At 38.2% G+C, this 11873-nt stretch overlaps 1 protein-coding gene across 1 annotated transcript; it reads right to left on the bottom strand.

The window, feature by feature from the left end:
• Nucleotides 1-892: 892 nt before the first annotated feature.
• LOC131033263 (protein NUCLEAR FUSION DEFECTIVE 4) lies at nt 893-4153 on the bottom strand. The gene is made up of 2 exons (XM_057964434.2): nt 2872-4153; nt 893-1734 (listed from the first exon to the last, which is right to left on the bottom strand). The coding sequence occupies exons 1-2, from the start codon at nt 3785-3787 to the stop codon at nt 893-895; spliced, it is 1758 nt and encodes a 585-aa protein (XP_057820417.2). The 5' UTR covers nt 3788-4153.
• Between the last annotated feature and the right edge of the window lie 7720 nt (nt 4154-11873).

The following is an 11873-nucleotide window of genomic DNA, read 5'->3' as shown; positions in this document are numbered from 1 at the left end:
GCGACGTACCTTGGAAAACTCCTTGAAGATAAACTTTCTAGCTCACTTGTGTGGGGGTCCCATTGTTTGTCATCGTGGATTCTTCAACTCTAATAGCAATAATTGTTGAGTTATGAAAGGATGAGGTAGTTAAAAGAAGCAAGCAATAAATGATCAAACACATAACAACTTAAAGAATGTCATAATAAATGTTAAAAAAATAAAGACTCTTACTTAAAAAAATAATATGACATGGACAACAATAAATCCAAAAGATCCTAACACTTCAACTAACAAAATAACCATTGCTTTTAGAATTAATTCATTGAATGTGTTATCAATAACCTAATCTTTGAACCTCGAGCTGGTTCTAATCTTGTGTTATCAACTAACAACCCGAGCAACACTTTCAAGCTAGTTCTCATTAGTTGTAATTTACACCCATTGCTTTGGACTTCGTGGCAAATCACCTCTCCACTTCACATTCCCTTTCCACTTCTCTTTTTAGTTGAAGTCTGGTCTACAACTAGACATTTTAAGTCTCTTATACTATCTTGATGATAAATGTATTTTAAAACATTAATTCAAAAACAAATACACAATCTAATCTTAAAAAACTATAAATAAATCATATAAACCTGAACTTCCCCCACAACAAAAAAAAATAAAAATAAAAAAAATTTACTCAGCAAAAACAACATTTCATTTAGATTTACTAGTTACATGAAAACATATTTCACATAGGTAGATTATTGGGGATTTCACATAGGTAGATTATTGGGGATTTCACACAGGTAGATTATTGGACCATCCCCAAGAAAAAAGTTTATTTGTGCGAAGAGTAAACAACACTGTGCTAGAAGGAGCTCATTTGGTTCGGTTCACATGGTGATTGCCATTGATTGCTGCATTCTCAGGTGCTCTTGCTTGTTATTGTGGAAATTTCAGTGCTGCAAGGTAGGTGTGAGGCGTCTTTTTCATCTTCCTTACTTTCGACACTAAATTTTCCATAAATGTCTTGCTTGTAGAATTGGTTTGTTCTGTAGACAAGAAGACCAGCTATTGCACACCCAACCATGCTAAGTGCTGCCATTATCAAAAAGGTCGTGCAGAAGCACTTTCTCCCAACACACATGAGCTCATCTAGGGCATTATTCCTCCCCACATTTTCTGCTTTTGCACGTCTGTCATAGAGGTACCCTGCAACCCTGACAGAAAACAGGTAGGCTCCCAGAGGGCTAGAACTTTGCCCTATATTGTACAGAATAGCAAAGTGACGAAGCCCAAACAGTTCAGAAATGATGGAGAACATGAGAGGCCACTGTGCACCAAAGCACATTCCAATGAGAATGGAGGCCACATAGATTGAGCCTGGAAGTCCAAAAGCAATGAGGAGATGACCCACACAGGCAATCGCCAGAACCAGGCTTAGCAGGAAAGGCCTTGGAATAGAGTACTTTTGCATAAGTATTTCTGAGATAGAGCCTGATCCAACTCGCCCTAAAAAGTTCCATATGCTAAGCAGGGAAACAAAAGTGCTAATGCTTTCTTTTGGGTATTGCAGGGATTTTCCAATTTGTCCCATGTTGTCTATTGCAGTGATTGTAGAACCCAGGCCACATGTTGTTGCCAAGAACAGAATCCAGAAGTCTATGCTCATCAGTGCTTGAAAAACTGTGTGATCTTGACCTCTCACAGGCCATTTCTTTTGGGATTTGAGATTCTCCTCCATTGGTGGATCTTTTCTATTATAATCTGAAACACCGGTAAAATTTCAAATAAGTTTTATTTACAGTAGGGATCTCATCCTTTCCGCTCAACCCTAGCTACTCTATATAAAATGCCAAGAATTTGAATAATGGTTACATTCAATTCAATGATATCAACATTGGTGTACTTTTTCCCACTGACATAAAATAGATTTGCTGGGGCCTGTTGATCCCATTTCAATAAATTCAGAGGAAAACACAAAGTGGGATCTATTAAAATTATTTGATTCAAACCCTTTTGCTGTACTAGATTCTATAATTGCACCCATCTAAACATCTTGGTTCCCTTTTTCATGGCTTTAAGTTCCTTTCCTAAAATTAATTCTATAGTTTTTCATATAAATTTGTTATGCATCCGTAAATCTCTCTAGTTTTATACTAGTATATTTATATTTAAAAAAAAATTATGCAAAAAACTGTCAATAAATATCATTATTAAAGCAATTAAAAACAAATTAAATCGAATTTCTGCTTTATAAAATAGGTTTGCTTTTTGAAAACAACTCGTATCTAGTTTTTACTTTTTAAAAACAAATCAAATTCAATTCCTCCTTTATATGATGGGTTTGCTTTTCATCTTTTTATATGGATTGTGCTGACCTCCTATACACCCTGCTGCCATTGTAGAATACCTATCAGCATAATAATAATTATGATGTTTCCAGTTCTTATTTTGATTTTACTATCATGTTGAACTTTTTTCAATTTTATATTGGGATGCTTAAGACTCTCGTAATCTCTTTTGAATTTTATTTCGAAGTTCTTATCTTGACTTTAATATCATGCTGAACTCTTAAATTTTATATTAGCACACTTAAGACTCTTTATTTGACTTTAATATCATTATGAACTTTTTATGAATTAATTAAGACTATCATCTTCTATTTATCAGTGTTTTATAAATTAATTTATTAAGATTTAAATTTACCACCTTCCATTACTGCTAGACTACTCTACCACAATAAACAATTATAAACGATTTTGGTTAATGTTATCACTTTGTTTAAGAAAATTATCAATTTCTACTCTATATGACCACCTATCCATATGCTCTGCCTTCTTGTATTCTCTACTCTAGATTCTATCCAATCTATAAATATATTAGAAAACTTATGAAATTTACCAGTTGAAGAGTCTAAACCTTGACTACTGGCTGCATAACTTGTCATCTCCTTGCAGAATTCATGTTTCTTAGATTTCTCTACATCTGACAATGTCGTTGCTTCATTGGACTTTATCTTTTGAAGTTGTGAGCGTATAACCACCAACAGTGGCACAAAGATGGTCAGAATTGTTATCACAGCGAAGATTCGAATCACAGCAAGTGGAAGATGCAGCCTGTTTTCAAGTAAAATGAACACCATAAGGAAGCCCGCCAACACCAGTGCCATGACAAGAAAAACATAGAAATTCTTAATCTCATTCTTCTCCTTCGGAGACCCTTCTATGGGCCTAATGAAAACCATGAAGATAAGCACAACAGTAGTAGGGAGAGTAGCAGCTAGAAGTATGAGAAAGCTAGGGTTGTCTACATTGGCAGCCAGGTATATCTGAGTAATGATTGCTCCACTCAGACCTACAAAACCCTTTAACAACCCAATAACCAGCCCTCTACCCCTAGGGAAATTCTTCACACAAGTCACAATCACAGCAGTGTTTATAAACGTCATGGAGCTTCCCCCTATCAACTGATATAAGTACATTTGCCACTTTGCTGGCCTGGCTATTCTTCCTGTCACAGACAGCCAAATCATCATATAGCCACTACTGTTCATAACTGAACCTATTCCTAGGACCACCCATGGACAAGAAAGTTCATTAATCAGTCCTGCAATGATCCCTACGTTTAACCCCAAGTCCTTGAAAAAGGCCAGCATGTCTATGACTTCTTGGTCATAATCAAGGTTTACTTTGATGGTCTGTGAGTACATACCAAATATGTAAGTTGATCCAGCAAATGACAGGATGAAAAAGGATGACACTGCCATCATCCATCGGTTTCTTAAGCCCCCTATGACAGTTCCTAGTGCACCTTCCATATCTAATGTTAAAGTAAAGAAAAGTTTGGTTTTGGGTTTTTGATGCTCAGGGCTTACGAAATATTACATACAACCTACTTGCTCACAGATATGGAACTATAAGATTAGGAAGGAAGGGGTTAGCCAGAGGTTCCACAGACTGACAACAAATCTAACCTATAACACACAGAGAACCATATGTGAAAAGGAGGGAAAATGCTGAGCAAGAGGTTACAGAAACCCACAGCCAATCTGAACTGAAGTTAATGATGTCAAACACTTCAATAACAAAGAATGTGCACTAAAAACACAAGCAATGCAATGAGCTTAGGATTGGTAACATGACAGGTAAACACACAAGTAATGCAATGAGCTTAGGATTGGTAACATGACAGGGGATTAAACTTAATTCTATGAGAAATCATCCTAGCAAAAGTATCTTTATACTTTAACTAGCATGTAATAAATGGGATCAAGATAACCGAAGAAAGTGTAGAGTGTGATTAGACAATCAGTTGCATTAGTCAATAAAACTCAAGGAGATTGGAATTTAACTGATAAGACATGTCTCATAATTTAATGTGGGCCAAACCAAATAGGATGCTACATTTGTGAGGGAAATTTGAACATGTGAATTGGATAAGAGACAGTCAAATTTAATCGAATCTAAGGTGTAAATGTATTCCTCGGACTCAGGAAGAAAACTATGTAAAACACACAGTCCTTTTTGGTTAAAGTCTTTGTCAAACTTTTTGGAGGGGATGCACCCAATTCCACCATTATTGCACAATATGTGCAAGTGTCCAAGATTTGATCTTTATGTCATTATGTTCAATGATTACATGTTTTACCAGCCCTCCACTGAAGAATGTAATGGCGGTTCACTCAACCTAAAAGATATCCAAATTTCTCAGGAAGTCAAGAAATTTCCAAGGATAACCCATTTACAATAAATTTTTAGGGGTAAACCATTTATAATGCACAACAGTGAATGCCGAATTTCCATTACCATAACATCCAATCGCAAATATTATGCATGCTTTCCTCGTTCCATTTTCAGTGGAATTCAATAAAGTGGTCGACCTCTCCAGTCTCTTCTTGTATAATGCTAAGCTGTGGGGACCTCCATCATATGTCTTTTCCAATCTTTACCAATTATATCGCTCTGCAAAAGTTGCATCTGCTCCTTTTTCCTCCTTTTTTGTCTGGAAAAAGGGTGAAAAAATGTCAATTAACATTAAAAAAAACTCATTGGTCTGTCCAGCTTATAACTATGTCATCCATATATTGGATCTTGTAGTCATGCATATCTGTCATTCTTTCCAAAGCTCAGAGAATCCCTCCATAATAGTACACAGTTTTTACACATTTATTTGATCATGTACCTGCTTTTCTTTATCTCTTCTGCATTCTTGCTTTTGTTGATACAAAAAAAAATCATCCAATGATTACCTAGCATCTTTTTCTAGATATTTAGATTTTTGTTTTTATTGTTGTAAGCTTTTATTTAAAAATTGTTAATGATTCACATTTTTTTTTATACATATTTAGATCCTTGTTTTTGTTGTTATATGGTTTTATTTAAAAACTGTTACTGATTCATAGTTTCATATCTTTTTCTAGATATTTCTTTAAATTATTGTCCTTTTTCAATGATGAATTTGTTGTTAAATTTTTTACTTAAAATTTGTGGAATCATTTTTTAGATATTTAGATCTTTGAACTATTCTTATGACGAATTTATTATTAGATACTTTTACCCAAAAAAATATCTGGATTAAAAATATTTAAGAATATTATTGAATAGTTCATAGATATAAATATTTTTAGTTTATTATTAATCTTTTATGAACCAAAAAAAAAAAAATCAATTCATTTTTATTTAATGAAATTTCAAAAAGATTTAAGCATAGAATAAGTTATAATTAAAGAATAGAAAATAAAATTTTAAGCATTAGTTTATTTTATATACATTTTCTTCTCTATAATTATAATTTCTCATGCAATGGTATTAATATAAGTATAATGTATATTTGAAAAAAAAGAAATTGATAAAAGAAAATACTATATTCACAAAATCTATTATAATGAACTTCATAAATATTAAGTTGTAAACTTAAATAGATTTCAATGATGAAAAGAAACAATTGATAATTATTGGTTCTCTCCCTAGATTTGTGAAGCAACTTGGTAAGGGGTTGTTACCTAAAAGAGGACGCCTCAACGAAGCCAACTTGACTCATTGGGGGTAGTCATCTAAGGCATCAAACAAGAAAAATAGGAAGATAATTCAATATGATGAATGCTCTAAGGCCTCCCTTCTACCCTCAAATTCATGCCTTGAAAACTCTAATAGAGAGCATCATAGTCTAATTGAAGTTAAGGATAAGGCTGATGATAGGGACTAGAGTTCCTTGATGAAGTTTGGCTTTGGACCACTTGAGTGGTGAATTTTGTAGTTGTTTTGGGGCTTTAGGTTGATTTGATTTTCAATGCACTTGTTGATGAGGTGCTGCTGATTAATTGTCGTTTTGTTGATTTTTTATTGTTGACTTATTGTGGTTGCTTTTTCACTACCCTTTGGCTTTTTGTCTTGTCTCTTCTATACTTTGGACAAGGGTGGGATCTTCTCAAAATCCCTTGTTTTGGTTCATAGCTCCAATCAAAATTAATTACCTTATAAAAAATTAATTAATAATAAAATCTATCATATAGTGTCAAGTGGAACTAGAATTATAGCTCACTGACATATGTAGTAGTTGCTTGTACTCACTCTTTACATAATTTTTCCATTATAACAATAATAATTTAAATTAAGTTCTTTACAATTTTTTTTTTTTTTTTTGCAAACTCTAGCTTAGTAGGTTAACTTTTGTTGTGAATCTATGTCTACTCTGGAGGGTGCAAGGGAGGCAACTGAGAATCGATTCATACACATTTATCAACATTATTTTTTTTCTAGAAAATTATAAACAAATCTATAAAAATAAACTAATTTAATTAGTGAACTGGAAGGTAAGTGGGAATTAAAATTATGCGCATTTATCGACAATGTTATTTTTGCTACATAAGAAAATTCACAAAAGAATAAAATAATTTAATTAATAAATTACCATTTGAATTTGAAGAAATAAAATAATTTATTAGAAAAATCATAGATTGTATTAGAAATATTACATGATGTAGATGGACAAAATAGGATAAATATTGATGTGTTTGGCGAGTTATCAATTTAATAAAGGATAATATTCAAAATTAGTCCTAGAATTAACTATCTATATATTATATTGTAATAGTGAAAAATTAGGGTTTCTATCACTAGATGTAGTAGAATCCTTTAATTTTTGCTTAGAGACCAATTACATTAAAGAGGGGTGAATCTAATAGATCTAGCTTGAATCCAACAAAGATAGGGTTGAGAATTCTTATTAGATTCACTAGTTAAGATTTGATTCCCTCTGGGTAAGTGCACAAAGATGTGGGACCAAAAAAGTGACAAAAAACTTTTTGGCCCCCATCAGGCCTTATGGTGCATGCCAAATAAGGCATGTATTTGGCGTGCGCCCTATTTGGCATGCACCAAATAGGGCTGGCATGCCAAACCTAAGGTTTGGTCACGCCATTTCTATTTGGTGTGCACCAAATAAGGTGAGTGCCAACTAGGGCAAGCACCAAATTTGGTGTGCACCAAATGGATTTGCATAATGACAAGTGCATTTTCATGTTGGAAATTGCAACTTTGTCTCTCTTTCTCCCTCTCCCTCTTCAAATATATACATTAATTCCTTTCTTATACTTTAAGTTATATTTTATGTATATATTGTCAGGATTTTTGAGAGTAGTTTCAGATCTCTAGGAATTCTAATGTAAATTCAAGTTTTTAGAGTATTCACATAAATTTCAAACTCAGTCAAATTTCAATAATTTCATAACGCTCATATCAGCATTCTCTCTCTCTCTCTCTCTCTCTAGCATCTCCCTTTCTTTTCCTCCTCTTGCCCTTAGGCTTTCTCTCTCTCTAGTGTCTCCCTCAACCCCCACATTCCTCGTTCTCTCTCTCTCTCTTTCTCACTCTCTCCATCCATCCCTCTCTTCACCCCCTCTCTCTCTCCTCTCTGTGGTTGATGTAAAGAAAGGCAAATACTAGGGAGAGGGAGAAAGTGAGAGATATGGAGGGAATGGTTGATGGAAAGAAAGGAAAATACCAATGATAGAGAGATCCCAAGGGGAAGAGAGAGAGAGAGGAGAGAGAGAGAGAGGAGAGAGAGAGAGAGAGGATGAGAGAGAGAGAGAGAGAGAGAGAGAGAGAGGAATTGGTTGAGGGAGAGACCTAAGAGAGAGAGAGAGAGATCAAGTGAAAAAAATGGAGGAAAGAAGGGAGAGGTTGATGGAAAAAGAGGAGTATATTAGGGAGATAGGGAGGAAGGGATGAAAAAAGAGGGAGAGATCAAAGGGAGAGAGAGATTAAGTGAAAGACAGAGGGAGTGGCTGTGGCAAAGAGAGATCCCAAGTGAGAGAGATGGAGGGAGGGAGGTAGGGGTTGATGAAAAGAGGGAGAGATCTGATAGAGAGAGGGGGGCAGGGAAAGAATTCAAGGGAGAGGGAAGAGATAGGATGGGGGGGGGAGAAAGAGAGATGGGGGAGGCAAACAATCAGAGGGAGAGAGGGAGAAGGAAGAGGTAGGATGGGGGAGGGAGAGAGAGAGAGAGGGGGGGGGGGGGGGGGGAGGGAAATAATGGGAAGGAGAGAGGGAGAGGGTGTTGGTATTTTGATGATGTTTAAGTATGGTTGTCATTGTTGGACACACACTTATTTTATGTATGAGTTAATATCCACCGGTAATATGTGTTGTATTGTTCACACCGGTATTATATGCAACTGAATGAATAGTCTTTGTTTGTAGAAGACTATCAATGTTTTGCAGAAAATGCTTTCCGATCAAAGCATGTATGAAGACCTCAAGTGGTATGAAGACCTCAAGCGGAACAAGGACTCCTAGCCACAGTCAATCTTTTTGATCGGAACACTATGTTCCAGTTTACCAGTCTTTGTTTATCGGTATATTGTGCTTAACCAGTAAAATTGTAGAGTGTGATGAGTTACCATCCACTGACACTTTGGCAGTGATTCTGTGTCATGTTACCAAATGTGTCTAGATGCTTTGAACCTAGGAAATTGTAATCCAATCTCATTGGACCGACATGAGATTAGCTTCCTATTTAAGGACATCATGTCTAGGGTTTTAGGAAAATGATGAATGTATGTGTATGTATGTTGAAGAAGTGGAGTTGTTATAGAAGCATCGTGTGATAGAGATTGAACATGAAAAGAATAGAAGACTGAAGTAATGTTGCAATGCATTAACAGAGAGTTGTCAAGGATCTAATCAAGCATTCTATGCTATTGTCTAGATCATTCACTTGTTGATTAGTAATCTCTTTGACAAGTCTGAAACCCTTAACCAAGTAGGCCCAGTCAAGCCTTTTGTAAATCCTCTAACAAGGTGGTTCATAGTTGTGAATCTGAAATACTTTTACAGGACTTATCTCCTAATAGAGATCTGGATTCCTAACAGGATCTATTCTAGTGAAGAACATTGTAAGGCCTTAACCGGTCTGGTTACTATTCTATAGATAGTTGACTTGTGAGTTTTACTCACCGTGGTTTTTCTCATTTGGTTTTCCACGTCAAAATATCTTGTGTTATGGTGATTGTGCTTCTGTGAGTGAATTTTCTATTTGCTCTTTGGCTTGTTTGTGTTTTAACCAGTTTGTTGCTTAAACTACTATACCGGTCTACAACAAAATTGCTTAAGAGTTTGGTTAAGTGTTTGGGCATACTAATTCACCCCCCCTCTTAGTATTCATCAGAGGGGAGAGATAGGATGGGGGAGGGAGAGAGAGTGAGAGAGGGTGAGAGGAAGAGAGACTTGAGAGAGAGAGAGAGGGGGGAAGAGATACGATGGGGGAGGGAGAAAGAGCGAGAGGGGGGAGGGAGAAAGAGTGAGAGGGGGGAGGGAAAAAATGGGAGGGAGAGAGGGAGAGGGAAGAGATAGGATGGGGGAGGGAGATAGAGCGAGAGAGGGAGGGGTAAGAGATAGGATGGGGGAGGAAAACAATGGGAGGGAGAGAGGGAGAGGGAAGACATAGGATGGGGGAGGGAGAGAGATCGAGAGAGGGTGAGAGAGAGAGGGAGAGGTAAGAGATAGGATGGGGGAGGGAGAAAGAGAGAGGGGGGAGGGAAACAATGGGAGGGAGAGAGGGAGAGGAAAGAGATAGGATGGGGAGGGAGAAAGAGAAAGAGAGGGGGAGAGAAACAATGGGAGGGAGAGAGAAGAGATAGGATGGGGGAGGGAGAGAGAGAGAGGTAAGAGATAGGATAGTGGAGGGAGAAAGAGAGAGGGGGAGGGAAACAATGGGAGGGAGAGAGGGAGAGGGAGGAGATAGGATGGGGGAGGGATAAAGAGAGAGCAGGGAGGGAAACAATGGGAGGGAGAGAGGGAGGGAGAAGAGATAGGATGGGGGAGGGAGAAAGAGAGAGGGAGAAGAGAAATAATGGGAGGGAGGGATAGGAAAGAGATAGGATGGGGGAGAGAGAGAGAGGGTGAGAGAGAGAGGGAGAGGTAAGAGATAGGATGGGGGAGGGAGAAAGAGAAAGAGGGGGGAGGGAAACAATGGGAGGTAGAGAGGGAGAGGGAGAGAGGGAGAGGTACAAGAGATAGGATGGGGGAGGGAGAAAGAGAGAGGGGTGAGGGAAAAAATGGGAGGGAGAGAGAGGGAGAGGGAAGAGATAGGATGGGGGAGGGAGAAAGAGCGAGAGGGGGGGAGGGAAAAAATGGGAGGGAGAGAGGGAGAGGGAAGAGATAGGATGGGGGAGAGAGAAAGAGAGAGGGGGAGGGAGAAAGAGAGAGGGGGGAGGGAAACAATGGGAGGGAGAGAGGGAGGGGGAAGAGATAGGATAGGGGAGGGAGAAAGAGAGAGGGAGAGGGAAGAGATAGGATGGGGGAGGGAGAGAGAGTGATAGAGGGTGAGAGAGAGAGGGAGAGGTAAGAGATAGGATCGGGGAGGGGGAAAGAGAGAGGGGGGAGGGAAACAATGGGAGGGAGAGAGGGAGAGAGAAGAGATAGGATGGGAGAGGGAGAGAGAGTGAGAGAGGGTGGGAGAGAGAGGGAGAGGGAAGAGATATGATGGGGGAGGGGGAGAGAGAGAGTAAGAGAGGGCGAGAGACACCATATGACCCATTAGGACACCATATGACACCTTAGGACACCATATGATGTCCATATGGTGTCTTAAGGGGTCATATGGTGTTATAACACATGTGTGGCTCCTCAGGACCCCTTATGACCCCTGACTACACCATTAGACCCCTCATGACACCATATGACCCCTTAGGACAATATGACATCCTAGTGGATCATATGGTGTCTTAAGGGGTCATATGGTGTCCTATAGGGTCATATGGTCTTCTAACACATGTCTGGCCCCTTAGGACCCCATATGACCTCCTAGGACACCATATGACCCCTTTTAACATGCTAGTACATGACATGACCCCTTATGACACCATATGACCCCTTAGGACAATATGATGTCCTAATGGGTCATATGGTGTCCTAAGGTGTCATATGGTGTCCTAAGGGGTCATATGGGCTTCTAACACATGCTTGGCCCCTTAGGACCTCATATGACCCCTTAAGACACCATATGACCCCTTTTAACATCCTAGTACATGACATGACCTCTTATGAAATCATATGACCCCTTAGGACAATATGACGTCCTATTGGGTCATATGGTATCTTAAGAGGTCATATGGTGTCCTAAGGGGTCATATGGTGTTCGAACACATGCTTGGCCCCTTAGGACACCATATGACCCCTTAGGACACCATATGATCCCTTTTAGCATCCTTGTACATGACATGACCCCTTAGGAGAATATGATGTCCTAATGGTTCATATGGTGTCCTAAAGTGTCATATGGTGTTCTAACACATGTGTAGGCCCTTAGGTCCCCATATAACCCCTAATGACACCATGTGACCGATTAGGACACCATATGACACCTTAGGACACCATATGATGTTCATATGTTGTCTCAAGGGT

This window comes from Cryptomeria japonica, chromosome 10, assembly GCF_030272615.1.
Source record: "Cryptomeria japonica chromosome 10, Sugi_1.0, whole genome shotgun sequence".
In the NCBI taxonomy this organism is placed as follows: Eukaryota; Viridiplantae; Streptophyta; class Pinopsida; order Cupressales; family Cupressaceae; genus Cryptomeria; species Cryptomeria japonica.
This window is presented reverse-complemented; position numbering and strand designations above follow the sequence as displayed.

Bases quoted from the DNA above. Each gene is read 5' to 3' on its own strand.
- LOC131033263 (XM_057964434.2), bottom strand. From the start codon at position 3,787: ATGGAAGGTGCACTAGGAACTGTCATAGGGGGCTTAAGAAACCGATGG. The intron at 1,735-2,871 runs GTAAATTTCATA...CCGGTGTTTCAG, and splicing joins AGGTTTAGACTCTTCAACTG to ATTATAATAGAAAAGATCCA.